This window comes from Mustelus asterias, chromosome 1 (genome assembly GCF_964213995.1).
Source record: "Mustelus asterias chromosome 1, sMusAst1.hap1.1, whole genome shotgun sequence".
Lineage (NCBI taxonomy): Eukaryota > Metazoa > Chordata > Chondrichthyes > Carcharhiniformes > Triakidae > Mustelus > Mustelus asterias.
In genome coordinates, this window is record NC_135801.1 from 192,208,311 (window position 1) to 192,235,643 (window position 27,333).

The 27,333-nt window shown below is 47.7% G+C and overlaps 1 protein-coding gene across 1 annotated transcript; it reads left to right on the forward strand.

The window, feature by feature from the left end:
- The first annotated feature begins 1,383 nt into the window (after nucleotides 1–1,383).
- Nucleotides 1,384–27,333, forward strand: ccdc166 (coiled-coil domain containing 166). Its single transcript, XM_078230852.1, has 8 exons — nucleotides 1,384–1,640; nucleotides 4,950–5,083; nucleotides 8,530–8,583; nucleotides 9,410–9,464; nucleotides 12,141–12,285; nucleotides 19,231–19,310; nucleotides 24,756–24,932; nucleotides 26,688–27,333. The coding sequence occupies exons 2-8, from the start codon at nucleotides 4,977–4,979 to the stop codon at nucleotides 27,117–27,119; spliced, it is 1,050 nt and encodes a 349-aa protein (XP_078086978.1). The 5' UTR covers nucleotides 1,384–1,640; nucleotides 4,950–4,976; the 3' UTR covers nucleotides 27,120–27,333.

Below are 27,333 nucleotides of genomic sequence, written 5' to 3' on the forward strand. Positions count from 1 at the left end.
GAGGGTAGGTCTCATGAGGAAAGGTTGAGGGAGCTAGGGCTGTTCTCTCTGGAGCGGAGGAGGCTGAGGGGAGACTTAATAGAGGTGTATAAAATGATGAAGGGGATAGATAGAGTGAACGTTCAAAGACTATTTCCTCGGGTGGATGGAGCTATTACAAGGGGGCATAACTATAGGGTTCGTGGTGGGAGATACAGGACGGATATCAGAGGTAGGTTCTTTACGCAGAGAGTGGTTGGGGTGTGGAATGGACTGCCTGCAGTGATAGTGGAGTCAGACACTTTAGAAACATTTAAGCGGTTATTGGATAGGCACATGGAGCACACCAGGATGATAGGGAGTGGGTTAGCTTGATCTTGGTTTCAGATAAAGCTCGGCACAACATCGTGGGCCGAAGGGCCTGTTCTGTGCTGTACTGTTCTATGTTCTATGTTCTAGGTGGATCAGCCATGTTAAATTGCCCCTTAGTGTCCCAAGATAGCTCAGGGGGATTAGCAGGGTAAATATGTGGGGTTATGGGAATGGGGCCTGAATGGGATGCTCTGTCAGAGAGTCGGTGCTGACTCAATGAGCTGAATGGCCTCCTTCTGCTCTGTAGGGATTCTATGATTCTATAATTGGCCAGGGCATCGGGGCCCCTGCAGTGTATAATAACTGCGTGGGATCTTTTAAATTACTTAAGAGGATGTTGAATTAACATATACAAATACAAGGCACATCCGACAGTGCAGCACTCCCTCAGTACTGCGTTCATGAATCAGCATAGACTTTGGGCTCAAGTGTTCAATCAGTCAATTACCATAAAATAGGTGGTAGCCATGATGTGGAGATGCCGGCGTTGGACTGGGGTGGGCACAGTAAGAAGTCTCACACCAGGTTAAATTCCAACAGGTAGTGCTACCAAATAAACCTGTAGGACTTTAACCTGGTGTTGTGAGGCTCACTATAAAATAGGTGCAATATTTCATTTAATAATGTAGGTCCTTCTACTTATGTTGTTTCCCAACGATGCCAAAGTTTATTTTTAATTTTCCTCTGTGCTTTGATCCATATTTAATGAATCATTAAATGAGCAACAACAATGCTGTTCTCAGATCAGTGTGCCAAAGGAGCATGCGCCGTCACGTCCTCCACCGTGTCCCCAAGGGACGCATGCGCCGTCACGTCCTCCACCGTCCCCCAAGGGACGCATGCGCCCTCACGTCCTTGGCTGTCTCCCCCTAAGGGACGCAAGCGCCCTCACGTCCTCCGCCGTCCGAACCCCCACCACAAGGGACGCATGCGCCCTCACGTCCTCCACCGTCCCCTCCCAAGGGACGCAAGCGCACGCACCTCGCTGGCCGCCGCCCAGCTTCCCGGGTGCCGGGACCAAAGTTCCAGCATGCAATGGGCGAAAGCAACATGGCGTTGGTCCAGTTCCAGTTCTGTTGCTGTGGCGACCGAAATTTAAAAAGATCGTACGCGCTTGTATTTAAAAACAAAACATTTAATTTGATTCGGATTTTGAAGAATTATTCACGGGCTCTTGTTTTATTTCCAATATCTGCGCTCTGAAAAATATTGTATGCTACGTCAGGGGGGGCGGAGCCTGCCGCTGTTGCCATGGTGACGGCTGTTTGCTGAGCTGAGACTGATTAAAGGTACAGTAATGAATTCCTCACAACTGCACAGCATTTTGTAAAAGTACACAAGTAATTCTTGTACAAGCTGGAGACCAAGTGTTGTGGGGTTTGAGAACTCTTGCAGCAAGTAGGAAGATCTGATTCAGGTCTCCATTTTACTCTCCTGTACTAGCCTCATCTTTTATATAACATTTGTTTTATATATTGACGGTTTAGAGCAAATTGCTGAAAGTAGAGAAGGATGGAGCTTGTTGCTGAATAAACTTCTGAATAAAAGGCTGAAGAGATTGGGACTTACCACCTGCAACAGCGCCATAGCTGGTGGCAGCCTGTCACTGCAGTGTGACATGTTTACATAGGAAATTTCCATTATGGACATGGGCATTTAGTGTCAAATCAGTTAAAATTGACCTTATTGTAACATTATAATGTTCTTCAGCCGGTGCTGGATTTTCAGGGTCCTGGCGTGACAGTGGGTGATTGAATGATCCAGTACTATAATCAGTTCATTTGCTTATCGTTTCTGTGACTTGTTCATAGAATCCCTCTTGTTCAGAAGGAGGCCATTCGACCTGTCAAGCCAAGACCGTCACCAGCACGGCCCTCCCCAAACTGCCCTAACAGTTACCAGGACGTGGGAAGTACCACAACAGTATGATATTCCTCTTATATCCCCCCAACCCCACGTTGTTTCTCCCACCCCTCTCTCATATCCCAGTGGATGTGTCCAGCTGTCTGTCGAATGACATTCCTTCTTTGGAGCATGGGTTAATCCAGCTCAATGATACTGAACGTGAGCATGCCATGCTACCACCCCATTATTAGAGATCAAGAAAAAGTCAAGAAATTTGCTTAATTTCAAACTGTGAGTGTGCATGTCACTCCCCCATTAGCAAACGAGTGCCCAAAATGCCAAGTTAGTAGCTGTTAGCTGTAGCTACGATAAGAATATGAGGGTTTGAGGAAGTAAGATGGAAATGGTGGCATAGTAGTTATGTATCTGGGCTAGTAATGTAGAGATCGAGAATTTGAATTCAGTTAAACTAAAATCTAGAAATTGAAAATTCCTGCCAATAGAAGTGACCAAAAAACTGTCAGATTGTCACAACAGCTTCAGTCAAATCGTTCGGGGAAGGAAACCTCCTGATCTTATGTGGCCTGGGCAAAAACCCAGTCTGCAGGTGCAACAGGTGATCAAGAAGGCGAATGGAATGTTGGCCTTTATCGCAAGGGGGATAGAATATAAAAGCAGAGATGTCTTGCTGCATCTGTACAGGGCATTGGTGAGGCCGCAGCTGGAATACTGTGTGCAGTATTGGTCCCCTTATTTGCGGAAGGATATATTGGCCTAGGAGGGAGTGCAGAGAAGGTTCACCAGGTTGATACCAGAGATGAGGGGTGTTGATTATGAGGAGAGACTGAGCAGATTGGGTTTGTATTCGTTGGAATTTAGAAGGCTGGGGGGGGATCTTATAGAGACCTATAAGATAATGAAGGGGCTGGATAGGGTAGAGATGGAGAGATTCTTTCCACTTAGAAAGGAAACTAGAACTAGAGGGCACAGCCTCAAAATAAAGGGGGGTCGGTTTAGGACAGAGTTGAGGAGGAACTTCTTCTCTCAGAGGGTGGTGAATCTCTGGAATTCTCTGCCCACTGAAGTGGTGGAGGCTACCTCGTTGAATATGTTTAAATCACGGATAGATGGATTCCTGATCGGTATGGGAATTAGGGGTTATAGGGACCAGGCGGATAAGTGGAACTGATCCACTTCAGATCAGCCATGATCTTATTGAATGGCGGGGCAGGCTCGAGGGGCTAGATGGCCTACTCCTGCTCCTATTTCTTATGTTCTTATATGTGACTCCAGTCTCACACTGAGGTTTTTGACTCTTAACTGCCCTCTGCAATGGACCAATGAGCTTTGAAAGAGAAGGCGCTCAACCTTGCCTTCCCAAGGTAAATCAGACTGGGCAACGAATACTGGCCTTGCTAGTGATCCCCATATCATGAGAATTAATTTTTAAAAAATCATTCATGGGATTTGGGTGTTACATTCGAGGCCAATTTTCATTGTCCATCCCTAATTGCCTTTGAACAGCTTGCTAGGCCATTTCAGACGACAGTTAAGAGTCAGTCATATTGCTGTGGCTCTGGAGTCACATAGGCCAGACCAGATAAGGATGGCAGATTTCCTTCCCTAAAATCATAGTCATAGTCATAGAGGTTTATAGCATGGAAACAGGCTCTTCGGCATAACTTGTCCATGCCATCTTTTTTTTAAATTAGTGAACTAGATTGGTTTTTAGTACAATCGGTGATAGTTTTATGATCACCATTACTGAGAGTAGGTTTTAATTCCAGGTGACAAATTGAATTCAAATTCCACCAGCTGCCATGTTGGGATTTGAACCCATGTCTCCAGAGCACCCGGAATACGAGCTCAGTGACATTGCCGGTCAGCCACCACCTTTCCAAAAATCTATACTCGGGTTCCTGTTGTAAATCCAGATTTAACTGGCTTACAGTGCAGAAGGAGGCTACTTGGCCCATTGAATCTGCATTGACTCTCCAACAGAGCACCCACCCAGGTCCTATCCCCCAACCCCATGTTTTTACCCCACTAATCCCCCAACCCACACTTCATGTGACACTAAGGAGCAATTTAGCATAGCCAATTCACCTACCCTGCACACCTTTCACATTCCAAGATGGCGCTGGAGCAAGGTGACTTCTTGCAAGCTGTGCCCAACATACCTTTTTTAAAAAGTTTATTTATTTATTAGTGTCATAAGTCGGCTTACATTAACACTGCAATGAAGTTACTATGAAAATCCCCTAGTTGCCGCACTCTGGTGGCTGTTCAGGTACACTGAGGGAGAATTTAGCATGGCCAATGCACCTAACCAGCACATCTTTCAGACTGTGAAAGGAAACCAGAGCACCCGGAGGAAACCCCAGGCAGACATGGGGGAGAATGTGCAGACTCCACACAGACAGCGACCCAAGCCGGGAATCGAACCCAGATCCCTGGCGCTGTGAGGCTAACCACTGTGCCACCATGTCGCCCCCCCAAGCAGTGCAGTTGTGTGTGGACACCGAGGCCAGGCTGTGCTTTTCATTTCCCTTGCCACGGTCAAAGAATCTACTGCTGCTCACCAACCAGTCCTGAACAGAAAGAATGGCCAACTGGTGACATACCAGAGAATTGAGGGGATGGGAGGACACATGGCAAAGAGTCAGGTTATCCAGGAGGGTGGGGAAATTGGTGAGAAAATGTTCCTTGGACTGTTTTATCAAAAGTAACTTCCCAGTAATATTCTACTTCAGACCGAGGAGGAAGAAGCAGCAGCAGGTATGTCAAAAAAGAAGAAGGGGCGTGCTGAGGGCAAGAGCAAGCCAGTCGGGATGGAGTTGGAGGTTCTGACGGCAGCTACTGAGCGGATTATCACACTGCAAAATGAGTGAGTTTGGCAGCATTTAATACCCGGTGTTACCCAGAGGTTGCGGGGGCTGGAGTGGAATTAAGCGTCAACAGTCCAAGATAGGAAGAACTAGCATTTGCAGACAATTTTGTCACCTCAGATTAGTACATCCTCAATGTTGAACTCTAGGTAATCACCTCTGCCATTTTGCACATCCCTCAGTGTGGGCCCGAGAGAGTTAACCACAAGCAGAATGAGCTGAGGGTCAATCCATTCACAACGGTACACAACTTTTATAGTAATCACCAGCTCACAATTCTCAAAATGTTACCTTTTTGTTTATTCTTTCATGAATGTGGGCATTGCTGGCAACTATTTGTTGCCCACTCTGCTTGCCCTTGAACTGAGTGGCTTGCCAGGCTGTTTCAGGGGGCAGTTAAGAGGCAACCACATTGCGTGGTTTTGGAGTCACAGGGAGGCCAGATTAGGAAAGGACAGCAGATTTCCTTCCCGAAAGGACATTAGTGAACCAGATGGGTTTTTACAACAATCAATGATAGTTTCATGCTCAACATTAGCTTTCAATTCTAGATTTTATTCATTCTGACCATATCTGTTTCATGGAGCATTGTACAGGAAATTTTACTTGTATCTAACCCCGTGCTGTACCTGTCCTGGGAGTGTTTGGTGGGAACAGTATAGAGGAGCTTTACTTTGTATCTAACCACATGCTGTACCTGTCCTGGGAGTGTTTGAAGGGGACAGTGTAGAGGGAGCTTTATTCTGTATCTAACCTCTTGCAGTACCTGTTCTGGGAGTGTTTGATGGGGACAGTGTAGAGGGAGCTTTACACTCTATGTAACCCCGTGCTGTATCTGTCCTGAGAGTGTTTGATGATGTGGAGATGCCGGTGTTGGACTGGGGTGAACACTGTAAGAAGTCTCACAACACCAGGTTAAAGTCCAACAGGTTTATTTGGTAGCAAATACCATAAGCTTTCGGAGCGCTGCTCCTTCCGAAAGCTTATGGTATTTGCTACCAAATAAACCTGTTGGACTTTAACCTGGTGTTTGATGGGACAGTGTAGAAGGAGCTTTACACTCTATGTAACCCCGTGCTGTACCTGTCCTGGGAGTGTTTGATGGGGACAGTGTAGAGGGAGCTTTACTCTGTATCTAACCCCATGCTGTACCTGTCCTGGGAGTGTTTGATGGGGACAGTGTAGAGGGAGCTTTACTCTGTATCTAACCCCGTTCTTTACCTGTCCTGGGAGTGTTTGATGGGGACAGTGTAGAGGGAGCTTTACTCTGTATCTAACCCCGTTCTTTACCTGTCCTGGGAGTGTTTGATGGGGACAGTGTAGAGGGAGCTTTACTCTGTATCTAACCCCGCGCTGTACCTGTCCTGGGAGTGTTTGATGGGGGACAGTGTAGAGGGAGCTTTACTCTGTATCTAACCCCATGCTGTACCTGTCCTGGGAGTGTTTGATGGGGACAGTGTAGAGGGAGCTTTACTCTGTATCTAACCCCATGCTGTACCTGTCCTGGGAGTGTTTGATGGGGACAGTGTAGAGGGAGCTTTACTCTGTATCTAACCCCGTGCTGTACCTGTCCTGGGAGTGTTTGATGGGGGACAGTGTAGAGGGAGCTTTACTCTGTATCTAACCCCGTGCTGTACCTGTCCTGGGAGTGTTTGATGGGGACAGTGTAGAGGGAGCTTTACTCTGTATCTAACCCCATGCTGTACCTGTCCTGGGAGTGTTTGATGGGGACAGTGTAGAGGGAGCTTTACTCTGTATCTAACCCTGTGCTGTACCTGTCCTGGGAGTGTTTGATGGGGACAGTGTAGAGGGAGCTCAATGCCTATTTTAAATGTCTCCAAAGGAGCAACCTGTAAATGAGGATCGGCGGTGGGAATAGGTAGACATGATTCGAGCGTTCAAGGCTGGGTGAGAGGAGACTGGTGAAGGACAAATAACAGCCGTCACAGACACGCTATCGAGGAATCGCACCATAATTCAAGTGAAAGTTTGGATGATTAAGGAGTAACTGGGGTGATCAGTAAGTTTGCGGACGACACCAAACTGGCAGGACTTGCAGATAGTGAGGAACATTGTCAGAGGCTACAGAAGGATATAGATAGGCTGGAAATTTGGGCAAGGAAATGGCAGATGGAGTTCAATCCTGATAAATGCGCAGTGATGCATTTTGGTGGGAATAATGTAGGGAGGAGCTACACGATAAATGGAAGAACCATAAAGGGTGTAGAGACGCAGAGGGACCTGGGTGTGCAAGTCCACAGATCTTTGAAGGTGACGTCACAGGTGGAGAAGGTGGTGAAGAAGGCATATGGCATGCTTGCCTTTATAGGACGGGGTATAGAGTATAAAAGTTGGGGTCTGATGTTGCAGATGTATAGAACGTTGGTTCGGCCGCATTTGGAATACTGTGTCCAGTTCTGGTCGCCGCACTACCAGAAGGACGTGGAGGCTTTGGAGAGAGTGCAGAGGAGGTTTACCAGGATGTTGCCTGGTATGGAGGGGCTTGGTTATGAGGAGAGATTGGGGAAACTGGGGTTGTTCTCCTTGGAAAGACGGAGGATGAGGGGAGACTTAATAGAGGTGTATAAAATTATGAAAGGCATAGATAGGGTGAACGGTGGGAAGCTTTTCCCCGGGTCGGTGGTGACGTTCACGAGGGGTCATAGGTTCAAGGTGAAGGGGGGGGAGGTTTAACACAGATATCAGAAGGACATATTTTACACAGAGGGTCGTGGGGGCCTGGAATGTGTTGCCGGGCAAGGTGGTGGAGGCGGACACACTGGGAACGTTTAAGACTTATCTAGACAGCTATATGAACGGAGTGGGAATGGAGGGATACAAAAGAGTGGTCTAGTTTGGACCAGGGAGCGGCGCGGGCTAATTGTTCTTTGTTTCTCGTTTCAAGGCTTCATTCTATGATCATCTTGCTGGTGCCAGTACAGAGCGAGACTGCGGATAGTTGGGAACCTGTCTCGGGGGCAGGGAATTCAGATGGTGTTCGTAAAGCAGAAGTGGAAATGAATAGGGTTGGGAAGCATTTTCCGATCAGGGCCAGTGTGATCTCCTGGACTCGTTTCGATCGCCACAGGGGGTCGGAGAGGAATTTCCCAGATTTCTTTTTCCCCATATTGGCCCTGGGGTTTTCACTCTGGGTTTTCGCCTCTCCCTGGAGATCACATGGTCTGGAATGGGGGGGTGGGGGTGAGTTAATAGGTTGTAATGAACAAAGCATCGTAGCTGTGAGGGACAGCTCGGTGGATAGGATATTGGTATGTAGATCGGCTGGAAAATTGGGCGGGGATCCTGGATTCAGGATTCAATCCTGGACCGGGGAGCGGCGCGGGCTTGGAGGGCCGAAGGGCCTGTTCCTGTGCTGTATTGTTCTTTGTTCTTTGTTCTTTGATTACTCCGAAATCTTTAATATTTTTGCTTTTATTTTTGAAAGGTACGATGAAATAGTTAAAGAGCTGAAACAAATGAAGATAAAGATTTATAACCTGTATCCTTTGCTGGCCTTGCTAAACATGCAACTTTGTGACAGTGGTTCATTCGCCTGGACATGACCCACTGTGGCTTATCTTTCCCTTGACAGATCAGGTGGTGCCGGCCTCTCCTGGCTTGGGAACGGTGCCAGAGCTGAAATTCAGTGCCGTCCCGTCTCCTCTTGCTCTTTTAGAGATAAAGCTAAAGTTTATTAGTCACAAATAGACCTACATTAACACTGCAATGAAGTTACTGTGAAAATCCCCTAGTCATAGAATCCTACAGTGCAGAAGGAGGCCATTCGGCCCAACGAGTCTGCACCGACCACAATCCCACCCAGTCCCAATCCTCATAACCCCATGTATTTACCCTCGCTAGTCCCCCTGACATTAAGGGGCAATTTAGCATGGCCAGTCCACCTAACCCGCACATCTTTGGACTGTGGGAGGAAACCGGAGCACCCGGAGGAAACCCACGCAGACATGGGGAGAATGTGCATACTCCGCACAGACAGTGACCCAAGCCGGAAATCGAACTTGAGTCCCTGGTGCTGTGAGGCAGCAGTGCTAACCACCGTGCTGCCCACAATCCGGTGCCTGTTCGGGTACACTGAGGGAGAATTTAGCATGGCCAGTGCACCTGATCAGAGTTGGGATCCTTCAGAATCCATAGGTTGAATGAGGACATGCTTCTGAGAGGGGCCACTGTAGAATCAACTTGATGGACTGAATGGGCTCCCTTATCGGTACCGACCTCTGAGATATTAGCTGAAAGGCCAGGCCTGTTTGTGCTTTTATAGAGAAATAATTTGCTGATCGCTTTCTTTAACCATCACATCCAAGGCGGAAGGAGAATGAGTTCTTAGCAAAGGAAGCTCAGCAGACACGCCTGGAGACTGTAAGTACACAGCAAATCATAGCATGGGAGAAATAGAGAGGGTTTCATCCCAGGGCCAAGGTGTCAGAGGCTGGGGAGGGGTGTCAGAGGCTGGGGAGGGGTGTCAGGGACTGTGAGAGAGGTGTCAGTGGCTGGGGAGGGGTGTCAGAGGCTGGGGGAGGAGGACAGAGGCTGGGGGGAGGGGGTCAGGGGCTGGGGAAGGTGTCAGGGGGCTGGGGAGGGTGTCAGGGAGTGCGGGAGGGTGTCAGGGGGCTGGGGAGGGGTATCAGGTGGGTGGGGAGGGGTATCAGGGACTGGGGAGGGGATCAGAGGGCTGAGGAGGGGTATCAGGGGGCTGAGGAGGGGTATCGGGCTGGGGAGGGTGTCAGGGGCTGGGGAGGGGTGTCAGGGACTGGAGGAGTGTCAGGGGCTGGGGATGAGTGTCAGGGGCTGGGGAGGGGTGTCAGGGACCGGAGGAGTGTCAGGGGCTGGGGATGAGTGTCAGGGGCTGGGGAGGGGTGTCAGGGGCTCGGGAGGGAGTCAGAGTCTGGGGAGAGGGGTCAGAAGCTGGAGAGGGGTGTCAGGGGGTTCGGGCGGGTGTCAGAGGCTGGGGAGGATGTCAGAGGCTGGGGAGGATGTCAGAGGCTGGGGAGGGATGTCAGGGGCTGAGGGTTGGGCTCAGAGACTGCACCAGGGTTTCGGGGGCTGGAGAAGGGAGTCAGAGACTGAGATGGGATCGGGGGGGCGGGGGGCAGAGGCATGATGAGGCAGGGAGTGGGGTGAGGGGGGTAATGATCATGGGGGGGCGGTCTGGATCAGGAGGTCAGGACCATTTTAAAAATTTGTTTGTGGGATATGGGTGTTGCTGGCTAGGCCAGCATTTATCACCCATCTCTCACTGTGAGCCCCCTTCCTGAAACACTGTGGTCCATGTGGTGTCGGAACACCCACGGTGCCCTTAGGAAGAGAATTCCGGATTCTGACCCAGCGACAGTGAAGGAACGGTGATATATTTCCAAGTCAGGATGGTGAGTGGTTTGGAAGGGAACTTGCGGGTGGTGGTGTTGCCATGTATCTGCTGCCCTTGTCCTTCTGGATAGCAGAGGTCGTGGGTTTGGACAGTGCGCCGAACTTGGTCTGACCATAAGGTTCCCAACCACTTTCAAACTCACCTCCTTAACTAAGCATTTCGAGGCTCCTCCATTTCTTTCTTTAGCTCTCTGCCCAGTTTTAGTTAATCATTCTCCTGCCAAGAGGCATGTGATGTTTTTCTGTGAATGTAAGGATGTTGTGTATCCAGTTTAATGTGTGGGATTTGAAAAACTCTCACAGTACAGCTTGTAACCATTAGAGGGAGGCAGATTGCTTTTAGTATTGAATAACGCTGTTCAAAATCATGAGGGGTTTTGGTAACATTGTTCTGAGGCAGGATATTCTAAAGCCAGAAAAACACATGATTTAAGATAGTTGACAAAATAATCAGAAGTGCAATGAGGAGAATTTTGTTCTTTACACAGTGAGTTATGCTGATCTGGAAAGTACTGTCTGAAAGACAGTGGAGGCAGATTCAAAAGAGAACTGGAGAAATACTCAAAGGAACAAAACATTTGGGCTACGGGACTAAAAGCAAAATATTGTGGATGCTGGAATCTGAAACAAAAATGTCAGAGCTCTGACGAAGGGTCACCCAGACTCGAAATATTGGCTCTTATTCCCTTCCCACAGATGCTGTCAGACCTGCTGAGATTTTCCAGCATTTCCTGTTAATGTCGTGATCTATGGGACTAATTGGAACCAGAGACCCGGGTTCGATTCCAGCCTGGGGTGACTGTGTGAAGTTGGTACATTCTCCCCGTGTCTGCATGGGTTTCCTCCGGGTGCTCCGGTTTCCTTCAGTCCAACAGTGTGCAGGTTAGGTGGATTGGCCATGCCAAATTGCCCCTTACTGTCCCAAGATGTGTAGGTTAGGGGGATTAGTGGGGTAAATGAGTGGGATTGTGGGGATGGGGCGGGGGATGAGCCTGGTAAGATGCTCTGACGGAGAGCCGGTGCAGACTCGATGGGCCGAATGGCCTCCTTTCTGCACTGTAGGGATTCTATGAACTGGTCAATTTGGGGCAGATCACAGCTGGGTGAATCTAATGGGGGTCACACTTTTGACCCCCATTTGATCCTTGAAGTGAACATTCTTTAAACCCCAAACCCAAACGGCCGAGGAATAAGCTGACAGTGAGATTGCACAGTCCTCACCATTATCTTTGAATCCTTTCACAATCTATTTCCTATTTGGATCAAGATCCCTGTGTATCTCTATCGTCACTACAGTCACTGAGCAACAGCACTGTAACTGTACTCCAAGTGGGAAGAGGGGTGATGGAGGATTACGATTTCCTCTGTACTTTTATAGCCTGAAGCTGACTTGAAAAGATTTTAATTTTTTTTCAAATAATAACCCCACTGTTCCTCACCCCCATATTGTATTATCCCACACACAATCTGCCTGACCCCTCATGGTGTTACTGGGATGTAACACAACACAGATAAGGCATCATCCCATATAGAAACTACCTGATTCCTTCGCTATGTGAATGACGGTTGCAATACTCCTCATCTAATCAGCATTTCTGGCTGAGTGCGAATAAATATGTCTTTATTAATTTTCTGTGTTGACTCATTTGAATTCCCATTCTGCTTTAGCATGAATACATTGTACAGATGTCAAAAAGGACCGAGAAAAGGCAGCATCAGATCATCACTCTGAACGACCAGAACCACCAGAACCTGGAAGAGATCAGGAAAGCAAAGGAGAAACTACTGAGCGAATTTGAGGCACATAAACAAGGTTTGTTCAAATGTAAATCACACACTTTTACATGGTAAACTGATCAAACACACTCACCTGTCATTCACTCGATGGGTAGAATTTGATGTTGTTCAGATAGACTTAACCTAACCTGGAAGGTCGCCAAGTCACACGTGAGGATGTTGGGCGCACATTCCAACATAAGACCAGGAGCAGAATTGGAGCATGGGATATAGGAGCAGAATTAGGCCATTTGGCCCATCGAGTCTGCCCCGCCATTCAATCATGGCTGATATGTTTCTCAACCCGCCTTTTCCCCGTAACCTTTGATCCCTTTACCAACCGAGAACCTATCTGTGGAGAGAGAATAGAGCCACTGTTTCAAGTCTGGGTGACCCTTTGACAGAGCTCTGAGGAAGGGTCATCCAGAGTCGAAACGTTGGCTCTATTCTCTCTCCAGAGATGCTGTCAGACCTGCTGAGATTTTCCAACATTTTCTGTTTTTGTTTCAGATTCCAGTATTCACAGTATTTTGATTTTATCTTATGAATCTATCTAGCTCTATCTTAAATACACTCTGTGACCTGGCCTCCACAGCCTTCTGTGGCAATGAATTCCACAGATTCACCACCTTCTGGCTGAAGAAATTCCTCCTCACCTTGGTTCTAAAGGGTCGCTCTTTACTCTGAGGCTGTGCCCTCGGATCCCAGTCTCTTCTATTAATGGAAACATCTTCCCACATCCACTCTATTCGGGTTTTTCACTATTCGGTAAGTTTCAGTGAGATCCCCCCTCAACCTTCTAAGCTCCATCGAGTACAGACCCAGAGACCTCAAACACTCCTCATACGTCAAGCTTTTCATTCCCGGGATCATTCTCGTGAACCTCATACTTGCATGGTATCTCGAACAGCAGACCCTGATCAGCAGTGTGCCCACCGACAATATGGAGGTAGTTATGGGGATTAAAACCTCAACTGACTAGAATTTAACGTTGCCCGTGCAATTTTAAACTTGTCAGACAGGCACGTGGACCAACCAAATTTGATCTTTTTTCTTTCAAGGGCGGGATAACAAAGGCCAGCTGCAAATGCTGGCTGAAGAGTTGGACATTTCTAGGAGTGAGGTGGAATAACGTTTTGGAGTGTAGATAGAGTGTTTTCTGCCTTGACTTCATCACAGTGTCATTTCTGTCCTCTGGCACTGGAACAAAGAACAGTACAGCACAGGAACAGGCCCTTCGGCCCTCTAAGCCTGCGCCGATCACATTGTCCTACCTAGACCAACTGCTTATATTCCTCTATTCCCTGTTTGTTCGTGTGCCTATCCAGATAAGTCTTAAATGTCGCTAACGTAACTGCCTCAGCCACCTCACTTGGCAGTGCATTCCAGGCCCCTACCATTCTCTGTGTAAAAAACCTCCCCCACACATCTCCACTGAACCTTCCCCCCCCCCCCTTACCTTGAACTTGTGCCCCCGTGTAATTGTCATTTCTGCCCTGGAAAAAGCTTCCAATTGTTTACCCTATCCACACCCCTCATAATTTTATAAACTTCTATCAGGTCGCCCCTCAGCCTCTGTCTTTCCAGGGAGAACAATCCCAGTTTATTCAATCTCTCCTCATAGCTAATACCCTCCATACCAGGCAACATCCTGGTAAACCTTTTCTGTACTCGCTCCAAAGCCTCCACGTCCTTCTGGTAGTGTGGTGACCAGAATTGGACAAAGTATTCCAAATGTGGCCTAACCAATGTTTTATATAACCGTAACATAATTTGCCAACTTTTATACTCGATGCCCCGTCCGATGAAGGCAAGCATGCCTTATGCTTTCTCCACCACCTTTTCCATCTGTGCTGCCACTTTTAAGGATCTGTGGACCTGTACTCCCAGATCTCTCTTTGTTCTATGCTCCTGATTGTTCTGCCATTTATTTTATAGCTTCCACCTGAATTGAATCTACCAAAATGCATCACCTCGCATTTGTCCGGATTAACTTCCATCTGCTATTTCTCTGCCCAATTTTCCAGCACATCTATATCCTGCTGTATTTTCTGACAATCTTCATCACTGTCTGCAACTCCACCAATCTTAGTATCATCCGCAAACTTGCTAATCAGACCAGCTACATTTTCTTCCAAGTCATTTGTATATATTACAAACAGCAGAGGTCCCAGCACTGACCCCGGAAGAACACCAGTAGTTACAGACCTCCGTTCAGAAAAACACCCTTCACCGCTACCCTCTGTCTTCTATGACCAAGCCAGTTCTGAATCCATCTAGCTAGTCCACCCCTGATCCCGTGGGATTTAATCTTTTGTCCCAGCCTGCCATGAGGGACCTTGTCAAATGCTTTACTAAAGTCCATGTAGACAACATCCACGGCCCTCCCCTCATCAATCATTTTTGTCACCACCTCAAAAAAACTCAATCAAATTAGTGAGACATGACCTCCCATGTACAAAACCATGCTATCTGTCGCTAACAAGACCAGGAGGTTTGGGTCCCTCTGTCATGAGCCCCATTTGCCAACCTGTAGATGGGTATTGTCTACATGGCAGGGAGGGCCTCCTGAGGAGGAGGGGGAACATAGAGTGGTTTGGCCTGGTGGTCATAGTCATCACCCTTGGGCAGAGGTGCAGATACACGGTGATCAGGGCCAGTGGAGAGGACAAGGCAACTGTCAGATAAAGGTAGTGTGATCACTACCTATACTTCCAAATGTTGGGATCATAAAATCCTAAGTGCAGAAGGAGGCCATTCAGCCCATTTGAGTTATAAGGAGAGGCTGGATAGACTGGGACTTTTTTCTCTGGAGCGTAGAAGGCTGAGGGGTGATCTTATAGAGGTCTATAAAATAATGAGGGCCATAGATCAGCTTGATAGTCAATATCTTTTCCCAAAGGTAGAGGAGTCTATAACTAGAGGGCATAGCTTTAAGGTGTGAGGGGAGAGATAAGGGTCCAGAGGGGCAATTTTTTCACGCAGAGTGTGATGAGTGTCTGGAACAAGCTGCCACTGGTAGTAGTAGAGGCGGGTACAATTTTGTCCTTTAAAAAGCGTTTAGACAGTTACATGGGTAAGATGGGTATTGAGAGATATGGGCCAAATGCCGGCAATTGGGACTAACTTAGGGGTTTAAAAAAAAAGGGTGGCATGGACAAGTTGGGCTGAAAGGCCTGGAAGAAGGTGTAACTGGTGTAATCAGCAAGTTTGCGGATGACACAAAGATGGCTGGAATTGCGGATAGCGAAGAGCATTGTCGGGCAATACAGCAGGATATAGATAGGCTGGAAAATTGGGCGGAGAGGTGGCAGATGGAATTTAATCCGGATAAATGCGAAGTGATGCATTTTGGAAGAAATAATGTAGGGAGGAGTTATGCAATAAATGGCAGAGTCATCAGGAGTATAGAAACACAGAGGGACCTAGGTGTGCAAGTCCACAAATCCTTGAAGGTGGCAACACAGGTGGAGAAGGTGGTGAAGAAGGCATATGGTATGCTTGCCTTTATAGGACGGGGTGTAGAGTATAAAAGCTGGAGTCTGATGATGCAGCTGTATAGAACGCTGGTTAGGCCGCATTTGGAGTACTGCGTCCAGTTCTGGTCGCCGCACTACCAGAAGGACGTGGAGGCATTGGAGAGAGTGCAGAGAAGGTTTACCAGGATGTTGCCTGGTATGGAGGGTCTTAGCTATGAGGAGAGATTGGGTAGACTGGGGTTGTTCTCCTTGGAAAGACGGAGAATGAGGGGAGATCTAATAGAGGTATACAAGATTATGAAGGGTATAGATAGGGTGAACAGTGGGAAGCTTTTTCCCAGGTCGGAGGTGACGATCACGAGGGGTCACGGGCTCAAGCTGAGAGGGGCGAAGTATAACTCAGACATCAGAGGGACGTTTTTTACACAGAGGGTGGTGGGGGCCTGGAATGCGCTGCCAAGTAGGGTGGTGGAGGCAGGCACGCTGACATCGTTTAAGACTTACCTGGATAGTCACATGAGCAGCCTGGGAATGGAGGGATACAAACGATTGGTCTAGTTGGACCAAGGAGCGGCACAGGCTTGGAGGGCCGAAGGGCCTGTTTCCTGTGCTGTACTGTTCTTTGTTCTTTGTTCTTTGTTTCCATGCTGTAAACCTCTATGACTCTATCTAGTCTGCATCCACCATAATCCCACCCAGACCCTATCCCCATAATCCCTGCCATTTACCCTGGCTAGTCCCCTGACACTAATGGGCAATTTAGCATGGCCAATCCACCTAACTTGCACATCTTTGGACTGTGGATGGAAACTGGTGCACTCGGAGGAAACCCATGCAGACATGGGGAGAAAGTGCAAACTCCACACAGACAGTGACCCAAGGTCGGAATCGAAACCGGGTCCCTGATGCTGTGAGGCGGCAATTCTGACCACTGTGCCACTATGCCATCCCCAAAGGTGGACACCCTATGCCCGTGGCTCTGAAGGTCACTGTGGAATTAAACCTTTATGCCTCTGGATCGTTCCAGGGCACAGCGGGAGATCTTTAAGGAGTCTCGCAGTCAGTTGCACACAGCTGTTTCAAAGTGGTCACCAATGCCCTGTTCAGGCGTGTGAGAAGATTCATCCATTTCAGGGTGGACCAGGTCAGTTGGACTGAGCAGGTGGAAGCATTCGCTGCCATTGCAGGGCTTCCCTGCATCCATGGTGCCACTGATTGCACCCATGTGGCTACCAAGGCAGCAGCTGGCCAACCGGAGCCTTTGTGAACAGGAAGGAGTTTCACTTGATGAACCTTCAGATTGTATATGACCACAGGACGCAGATTCTGCAGGCGTATGCAAGGTACCCGGGCAGCTCACACGATGCATACATTCTTTGCCACTCGCAGGTATCCAGGCTCTTTCCTGCTCCAGCTCGCCTCAACTGGTGGTTGATTGGCGACTAGGGTTCCCACTGAAAAGGTGATGCCTTGTCAGGCGCCTGAGGACAGATCTGAGAAAGGATACAACCACTCCACTCTGGTGGAGAGGACCACTACGTTGCTGAAGATAAGGTTCAGGTGCCTCACCCTGAAGTACCCACCCAAGCGAGTGTCACTCACAGTTGTTGTCTGCTGCACTCTTCCCAAGCTCGCTCTCTCCAGGGGGCGAGTCTTCTTGAACAGGAAGATGGATGCTACAGTCCCAGCCTCAGACATGGACATCATCAAAGACTCAGATACTGATGCTGGGCAGCCAGAGGGCGAAGTTGATAAGGGTGTAATCAGGGACCTTCAGGGAGGCAGCAGCACACTTGCGCAGTGCAAACACGATTCACTCTGCCTGCCACTTAATATCGTGAGTTTTTATTGGATTCGGGCAGGACTGGGATTCCAGCTGCTTCCGCTTCCGCCCACTGACAAGCGTGAAATTCTACCCCATATTTCCACTGTGGCCAGCCACAATTTCACATGTGCCTCAACTGTTTACCATATACATAGACGATCTGGAGGAGGGGATCGAGTGTAAGGTAACAAAGTTTGCGGATGACACAAAGATGAGTGGGAAAGCGAATTGCGTGGAGGATGTGGAAAGTCTGCAGAGAGATTTGGATAGGCTAAGTGAGTGGGCGAGGATCTGGCAGATGGAGTATAATGTTGACAAGTGTGAGGTTATCCACTTTGGAAGGAATAATAGTAAAATGGACTATTATTTAAATGGTGAAAAATTACAACATGCTACTGTGCAGAGGGACCTGGGGGTCCTTGTGCATGTAGGGATGTGGGGGTGGGGCCTGGGTGGGATTGTGGTCGGTGCAGACTCGATGGGCCGAATGGCCTCTTTCTGTACTGTAGGGTTTCTATGATTCTATGAATCGCAAAAACTCAGTTTGCAGGTGCAGCAGGTGATCAAGAAGGCAAATGGAATGTTGGCCTTTATTGCGAAGGGGATGGAGTATAAAAGCAGGGAGGTCTTGCTGCAACTGTACAGGGTATTGGTGAGGCCGCACCTAGAGTACTGTGTATAATTTTGGTCCCCTGATTTGCGAAAGGATATATTGGCCTTGGAGGGAATACAGAGAAGGTTCACCAGGTTGATACCGGAGTTGAGGGGGTTAGCTTATGAAGAGAGATTGAGTAGATTGGGCCTGTACTTGTTGGAGTTTAGAAGGCTGAGGGGAGATCTTATAGAGACATATAAGATAATGAAGGGGCTAGACAGGGTAGAGGCAGAGAGATTCTTTCCATTTAGAAAGGAAACAAGAACTAGAGGGGACAGCCTCAAAATAAGGGGGAGTCAGTTTAGAACAGAGTTGAGGAGGAACTTCTTCTCTCAGAGGGTAGTGAATCTCTGGAATTCTCTGCCCATTGAAGCAGTGGAGGCTACTTCGTTAAATATGTTTAAGTCACAGGTAGATAGATTTCTGATCAATAAGGGAATTAAGGGTTATGGGGAGCGGGTGGGTAAGTGGAACTGAACCACTATCAGATCAGCCATGATCTTATTGAATGGCGGAGCAGGCTCGAGGGGCTAGATGGCCTACTCCTGCTCCTATTTTTTATGTTCTTATGTGTAACTCTTCATATTGGCAGCAGTTCAGAGAAGGCTGATTCTTGGGATGAAGGGGACTGTCTTAGGAAAGGTTGGAGCTGTACCCATTGGAGTTTAGGTGACTGACTTTCCTGCCAGTGGGAACAGTTTCTCCCTATTTACTCTGTCAAAACATTTCATCATTCCCAGCTATTCTAATAAATCGCCCTTTAGTCCCCTTTGTGGGATCTTGCTGTGTGCAAATTGACTGCTTTATTTTCTACTTAGCAATGGGAATGACGTCCCTAGGGATCCCTCACATTGTGAAAGATGCTCTACAACTGCAAAACCTTCTTTGACACAACACACAAACTATTTTAATTTTAAGTATAATTTATGAATATCGGTGATAGTTTACTGAATGCTCCCAGACACCAAACTGGATGGGAAATATCCACGTATCTAATTTGTTTCTCTGGCTCTTTTTCATCAGAACTGGAAACGACGCAATCGGAGAAAGAAGATGAACTGGTTCAGCTGAAGAAGGAGATTGAGGATCTGGAGGAATATAAAGTAAGTGAACCTCTTGCCTGAGTAAAACACTCAGCCGTCAAACAGCAGCTGGGCAGTCTCCCTGCTTTCAGCCAACCTAACTGAAACTTGGATTGATAGTGCAGAGGTTACCTTACTGGACAAGTAGTCGAAAGAATTAACGTTCACCACATCAGACTTAAACATCCAGAACTATAAAGCTGGTCTCAGTAAAAGTTTAAAGTTCGAAAGTTTTAAAGTTAAAGTTTATTTATTCGTGTCACAAGTAAAGTTAAGTTAAAGTTTATTTATTAGTCACAAGTAAGGCTTACATTAACACTGCAATGAAGTTACTGTGAAATTCCCCTAGTCGCCACAGTCCGGCGCCTGCTTGGGTCAATGCACCTTACCATACTCTAGATACTCTCTCTTCAAGGTCCTATATACACATTTGTGCAAGACTTTGTCACTTTTGTAAATGAAGCCCTTTATAATAAAGGTCAATGTTTGCATTAAAATTGTTTCTCTGTGCTTGCGTGTTAACTTTCTGTGATTAAAGTACGAGGACACGCAGGTCCCTCCTGAATGTCAACATTTCCCAGTTTGCAAAGTAGATAACTTTACACCTCAAAGAAGCAACACAAAAAACTAAGCGTTCCATCCAAAGCAGAGCAGCGATCAAGAAATATTATATCGCGACATTATTGTGGTCAACTAGTTAAGTCCTTCACTGTGTCTTGGCAATCTCATGAAAAACCTACACTCTCAGCTCCAGAAAGCTTCCGTAATAGTTCATTAAGAGGGATGACGGATTGTTTAAGGCATGATACAGAAGCTCGTGCAGCAGAGAGCTCCCTCGGATGGCTATTCCTTACGTTGAAAAGCCTGGATTTGAATGGAACAACACATTCATGCTGGGGGCTCGGGATACTGGAAAAACCTTTCAATGTTCTCATACTTCCCTTATCAGAAAACTCCACTACTGCATAAATACCAAAACCTTCAAGTAGGCTGACATTAACACTGCAATGAAGTTACTGTGAGAATCCCTATTCCAGCACCTGTTCGGGTACACCGAGGGAGAATTTAGCGTGGCCAATGCACCTAACCAGCACGTCTTTCGGACTGTGGGAGGAAACCGGAGCACCCGGAGGAAACCCACGCAGACACAGGGGAGAACGTGCAGACTCCGCACACACAGTGACCCGAGCCGGGACCCGGGTCCCTAGCGCTGTGAGGCAGCGGTGCTAACCACTGTGCCACCGAGACCATAAACTGAGTGTTCTGATAAAAGGTTAATGACCTGAAAGATTAACTCAGTTTCTCTCTGCAGGTGCTGCCTGACCTGCTGAGAGTTTGCAGCATTTTAGATTTTATTTCAGATTTCCAGTATCTGCAGTATTTTTCTTTCAGCTATAAGGCTATCGGCTTGTTATAAAAACTCAGTCACTAACATCCTTTGGGAGTGAACTCTGTCATTCTTACCCACCCTGGGTCTATATGTGACACAGTAAGAGTTTTAACAACACCAGGTTAAAGTCCAACAGGTTTATTTGGTAGCAAATGCCATTAGCTTTTGGAGCGCTGCAGCAGCAGCTACCAAATAAACCTGTTGGACTTTAACCTGGTGTTGTTAAAACTCTTACTGTGTTTACCCCAGTCCAACCCCGACATCTCCACATCATGTCTATATGTGACTCCAGTCCCACACCAAGGTGCTTGGCTCTTAACTGCCCTCAGATAGAACCTGTCAAAATACGGAGTTGTCTCAAACTTGTATCAGAACAATGGAAAGAGGCCTTTACCAGCAAGACCCACAACCTAAGAATGATTGTTTTTTAATGTCTATGAAAATTTATGGTGGATTCAGAACACAAGTGGAATAAGTACAGAAGATGCTGAAAATCTGAAACATAATCAGAAGCGTGCAAGTGTGCCGTGGCTGTGGGGCAGACTCTGAGCCCCAGCTGAGGAAATTCAACTGCAGCAATGTCTCAGGGTCTCTCTCAAGTCCGCTCTGTTCCCTTGCTTTTGGCTTTCCGCCGCTGCTTCGATCGCTTTTTCCTTAACGTCCAGTTTCCCAGCGGATCAGATCAGGGCAGATTCCCGGCACCCAGGACCAAATCAGGGAGAGGTAACAAATCCAGCGGGGAGAGAGAGAGATCACAGGACAGAATGCTCAGGATTGCAGCTTTAGCGGAGAGGATCGGACTGGACACTCCGGTGAAAATTTACTCGAGGATCCAATAATTTTGCAGACAGCAATAGACAAACTGATACATTGGTTCCAGTTTCTCAGTTTGACTATTTGTATTTCTTCTTAATCATTAGGAGCAGAAAGTCTTCATCTTTAGATCAATGATTCCAAAAAGCCTGTAATAAGTCTTCGGAGGCAGAAGTCCCTTCACCAAAATCCCTTTATTTACAACTCTAACAGCAGTACACAGAGTGCTAGCAGTTAGCGGTCCATCTCCGGGGTTCTGACACTGGAACTGACACTCTCTGTTATGTACAAAGCAAAGACTCCCTGATTGGCCCATCATTGGACCCTTAATCAGGTAGTCCATGCTCCAATAGGCCGACCTCAATGGCCTGATTGAAGTCAGTACAAAGTCATCTGTTTGTTGTGTGCCATGCTGTTAATGTGTACGTGTATGTAACAATTAGTCGAGGAGAGGTCAGTGAACCAAAACATGGCAGAGGAGCGCTGGGAGAAGACGTATTTAAGAGCACTCTTTGATAAATACTAATTGGGATTAGGAAGTGGTGGTTTGGACACTCATGAAAGACGGCCGGTTGTGGGTCATTCTCTACAGATTCCTGTCCACATGGCACCAAACATTGGTGCCACGACCTCCCCCTTCCCGGTCAGTTGCACAGCCGTGCTTCACAAACATCCTTTAACAAGTACCTGGATGAGCATTTGGCACAACATAACATGGCTATGGGCCAAGTGCTGGTAAATGGGATTAGGTGGGAGGGAAGGTGTTTCTCGCATATCAGTCTACACTCGATGGGCCCAAGGGCCTCTTCGGCACTGTATTATTCTATGATTCTAAGTCGATGGCCCTTTCTCCATTTGTTTGCTGTAAACTTTGCTGCCACGCTGAAGGGGCATGTTCTCTTGGCAACGGAGCAGGATGAAACAGGTCAGGAAAGACATGTATTTCCAACGCCTGTCAAAAATCCTGCCACATCAGAACCTTCTTGCACGTTTGCAAGTAAGGCTGAGTTTACTGAGAGATCATGATTTTAATGATGCAAGAATTGATTTGTCTGATTCAGAGATGAGGGCGCTGGCTATTAAGTCACATTGTGTATGAGAGGATAAGCTTCACTATCAAATATAACCAGGAGGGTAGAGTCTGAGTTTTCTTTTACTCATTTATGAGACATGGGTGTTGCTGTCTGGCCAGCATTTATTGATGTGGAGATGCCGGCGTTGGACTGGGGTGAACACAGTAAGAAGTCTCACAACACCAGGTTAAAGTCCAACAGGTTTATTTGGTAGCAAATACCATAAGCTTTCGGAGCACTGCTCCTTCGTCAGATGGAGTGGAAATCTCCACTGGATTTCCACTCCATCTGACGAAGGAGCAGTGCTCCGAAAGCTTATGGTATTTGCTACCAAATAAACCTGTTGGACTTTAACCTGGTGTTGTGAGACTTCTTACAGCATTTATTGCCCATCCCTAGCTGCCCGAAGGCAGTTGAGAGTCAACCACATTGCTGTGGCTCTGGAGGCACATGTAGGCCAGACCAGGTAAGGACGGCAGATTTCCTTCCCTAAAGGACAGTAGTAAACCAGATGGGTTTTTCTAACAATCGAGAATGGTTTCATGGTTATCAGAAGATTCTTAATTCCAGATATTTTTTATTGAAATCAAATTCCACCATCCACCCCCAGAACATTAGCTGAGTTTCTGGATTAATAGTCTAGCGATAATACCACTTAGGCCATCGCTGCCCCTGTATTTGGCATAGCACTCACTAAAAACCACACACATGAACATAGATGGATACACACTCAGGAAACAGCCATTACATTCATAAATGACTGGCCAGTGGATATGTTTTTGTGGTTTTCTCTTTTTCTAATATTCATTCTTGGGATGCAAGCACTGTTGGTAAGGCCAGCATTTATTGTCCATCCTTAATTATGACTAGAAGGTGATTGTGGGCTGTCTTCTTGAACCGCTATGATACATTGTGTATCAGTGGTGAAGTCAATGCTTAAGGCAGTGGCTTTCAACTGGTGTGCCCAGTGGCGCCAACATTCCATCTCCATGGAGACAGGACACTGAGTGGCCCCGCCTATTGTACGTGATTGGCCACTGATGGTTCACTGCTGCATCGTGGAGCATTTATGAGAAATTGATTTAGCTGAAAAGAAAGTGGGTGTTCCGTGGGGTTATTTGTCTCATTGAAGTGTGCTGCGTTACCTAAAAGATTGGGAACCACTGGCCCAGGCAACCCAACAGCATCCAGAACAAAACACCCCATCCACCACCCTAAATATTCACTCCCTCCATCACTGTTGCACAGTGAGAGCAGTGAGTACCATCTATAAGATGCACTACAGCAACTCCTTTGTCAGTAGCTTCCAAGCCCACATCTAGAAGGTCAAGGGCAGCAAACGCATGGGAACACCACCACCTACAGGTTCCCCTCCAAGCTGCATACCATTACCTTTTCTTCACAGTCACTGCAAATCCTGGGACTCTCTCCCTAACAGCACCGTCACACCTTCACCACATGGACTGTTGAGGTTCGAGAAGATGGCTCACCACAAAGGCAATTAGGGATGGGCAATAAATGTTGGCCTTGTCTGTGATGTCTACACCAAGTGAATGAATATAAAAAAAGGTCATCCCACTCAATCTTTCCTCATTGGACAGCCTTCACATCCCAGGAATCAATAGTCACACCTCTTCGGCACGGTGGCACAGTGGTTAGCACTGCTGCTTCACAGCGCCAGGGACCCGGGTTCGATTCCCGGCTTGGGTCACTGTCTGTGCGGAGTCTGCACATTCTCCCCGTGTCTGCATATGTTTCCTCCACAGTCCAAAAGACACGCTGGTTAGGTGCATTGGCCATGCTAAATTCTCCCTCAGTGTACCCGAACAGGAGCTGGAGTGTGGCGACTAGGGGATTTTCACAGTAACTTCATTGCAGTGTTAATGTAAGCCTACTTGTGACACTAATCAATAAACTTGAACTTCTAAGACAAATATATTCTTCCTCAGATAAGGAGACCAAAACGTTACACAGTAAATGGAGTTGAGGTGCAGATCGGCCATGAATTTGCCTGGCTTGAGCTGTTGAATAGCCTCCTCTCTCTCTCTGTGCTGGGGCAAACAACAGAGCCACTGGGAGGCACCTGTAGACCTGGGCTGCACCAACCCCAGACGTTGGCCGGGGAAGGGAGGCTGTTCAGAGTGAAATAAAAAGCATTGTGAAACAAATGGTTTTGTCGCTGCCCATTAGGAACTGCGGGAGCAGCAGCTGGCCAGGATCAGTGAGCTGGACAAACTGGTGATGGATGCTCGAGCCAAACACTCACAGTGTGTACACGACCTCAAACTCAACTTCAACAACGAGAAGGCTGAGTACAAACAGAATGCCAGGAGGAGAGTGAAACAGCTGGAGAAAGATGCAAACAAGGTGAGAAAGAAAGGGCTCCAAAACAACACTGAAATAACACAGTTGGCAAATCAGTCAGGGGAATTTACGTGGGGAGCGCTTATCAGTGTCGTTATTCCTGAGTTCTTTCCTCTTTCTGAGCTGTGGAACGCTATTGATTCTGTGACTCTATGAACGGGCTAAAGACTGTTTCACCAGCACTGTGGCCCAATCGGCAACCTCAGCTCCCCAGCTCACCTTCTCCATTTACCCAAAATCCATTGCTGTGATAGGCCCGGCTGCCTGGATTATTTAGACAAATGCTCCTGCCCCAGAGTCTCCCGCCCCAGAGCCTCCTGCCCCAGAGTCTCCCGCCCCAGAGCCTCCTGCCCTAGAGTCTCCTGCCCCAGAGCCTCCTGCCCCAGAGCCTCCTGCCCTAGAGTCTCCTGCCCCAGAGCCTCCTGCCCCAGAGCCTCCTGCCCCAGAGTCTCCTGCCCCAGAGCCTCCTGCCCCAGGGCCTCCTGCCCCAGGGCCTCCTGCCCCAGAGCCTCCTGCCCCAGAGCCTCCTGCCCCAGAGCCTCCTGCCCCAGAGCCTCCTGCCCCAGGGCCTCCTGCCCCAGAGCCTCCTGCCCCAGGGCCTCCTGCCCCAGAGCCTCCTCTCTGCGAAACCAGATGGTGAAGAACTTCCATCCCAATGGAAATTGAATCACAGGAGATCTTTTATTCTGCCCCCTCACTGTGGTTCTTTAGTCTAAGTCCATGTCCCCACTCTTTCCCTATACTCTTTAGTGTTTCAAATATTGGAAGTCACTCAGCCCAAGTACAAATGCATTCCATGTGTCCTATATATCACAACACAGAAACAGGCTGTTCAGCCCAACCAGTCAATGACCAGTTTGATCTCCATGTGAGGAAATACTCTCACATTTACCACCCCGTTACCATATTCCTTCAGTTCCTTCACTGCAAACTCTAATCTAATCTCAAAGGTTGACAAAGCTTCTGTCTCAACAATTCACCGAGAGTCAATTTCAGTCTCATACCTCTGTTGGAATGAGGTTTTTCCTCACGTTGTCTCTTCCTTCCGCAGAATGCCAGAGAGAGACCACCTCCATGTAGCTGGTAGCCGCCCCTCATGGCACGGGGTTTCTCTGCCATCAGCAAAATGCCAACATGGCTGTAAAATGGTCCCTATTTGGCCTGTATTCACTGTCCACTCCAAGGAGGTGACCAGGAGGAGGGTGTGTGGTATGGTGGTAGCATCCCTACCTTTGGACCAGAAGCTCCAGCTTCAAGTCCATCGCCAGGACTTGTTGCTCACAGAAGGAGCGTTTACAACAGGGTTCAGCAGGCTGATAATCAGCTCTGGAATGTTCCACCACTTCCCCCACTATTCCCCAGAGAGAAAAAAGTGTGTGTGTGTAATAAATGTCATGATGATGGAGGCAACCAGTCTCTCCACGTGTGGTACTATTATCAGTAAAATACTCTGACGACAGGACTGCACTCGGGAGCTGATCCAGTGCAGTCACTGGAACTGGTAAAGTCCTGGCTGCTTCTACACATCGTGGTGAAGTTTGGCAAATTCTCAGGTGCAGGGTGGAAGGCCCATAGTGCAGAACACAAACAACCTTAAAAAGAGCAGGACTGTAGACATTGCAGATCAAAAAAGCGAATGAGGTGTAACTGTGCATTGGTTTTAAGTGCCTGAATTTTAAGAGGACAATGGAACAAACAGATAGATATCTTCAAGGTAATAATCTGAGTTTCAAGCCATGTCCCCTGTCTGCCCCACAGGAGGCAGTGTGCTGCCTGATTGAGCACATTGAATCGATTAAGGTGGAGAATCAGCAGCTGCGAGAGGTGTTGGTGTGCCTGATCCGGCGCTCCCGGGTCCTACGTGAGCAGCAGGATGAGCTTGAGGCACAGCACAAGCAGCTGACGCAGGAGAGAGACTACTGCACCAAGTTGAAGAAACTGCGGTACAGGAAGCACCTCAGCGACTATGTGGAACCAAATGTCAAGGAGCAGTCGAAGGTCGTGGAGGAAGCAGAAATCAAGGAGCGGCCCAAGAGTAAGGTGGAGCCAGAAGTCAAGGGACAGCCTAAGGTCAAGGAGGAGCCGGAGTCCGAGGAATCAGAGACCAAGGAAGAACTGACATTCGGGGAGCAAGAGGATGAGGATCGAGAAGAAGAAGATCTAGACAGTGATGAGCTAGATGACGAGTAGTTGGAGAGGCTGGAGGAGGCTGGGCTGGAGAACTGAGAGAAAGTGCCAAAACCATGGAACTAACAGGCAACCCTTACCCCATTTAACCAGCTGGCTCTCCTGTGTAAATATGATACCAGGAAGATGTCAGAATCACTATTTTCCATTTTTCTTATCAAAATTGTGCAACTTGATTTTTGTCTCCATCAATGAATATTAAATTGATGTACAGTAC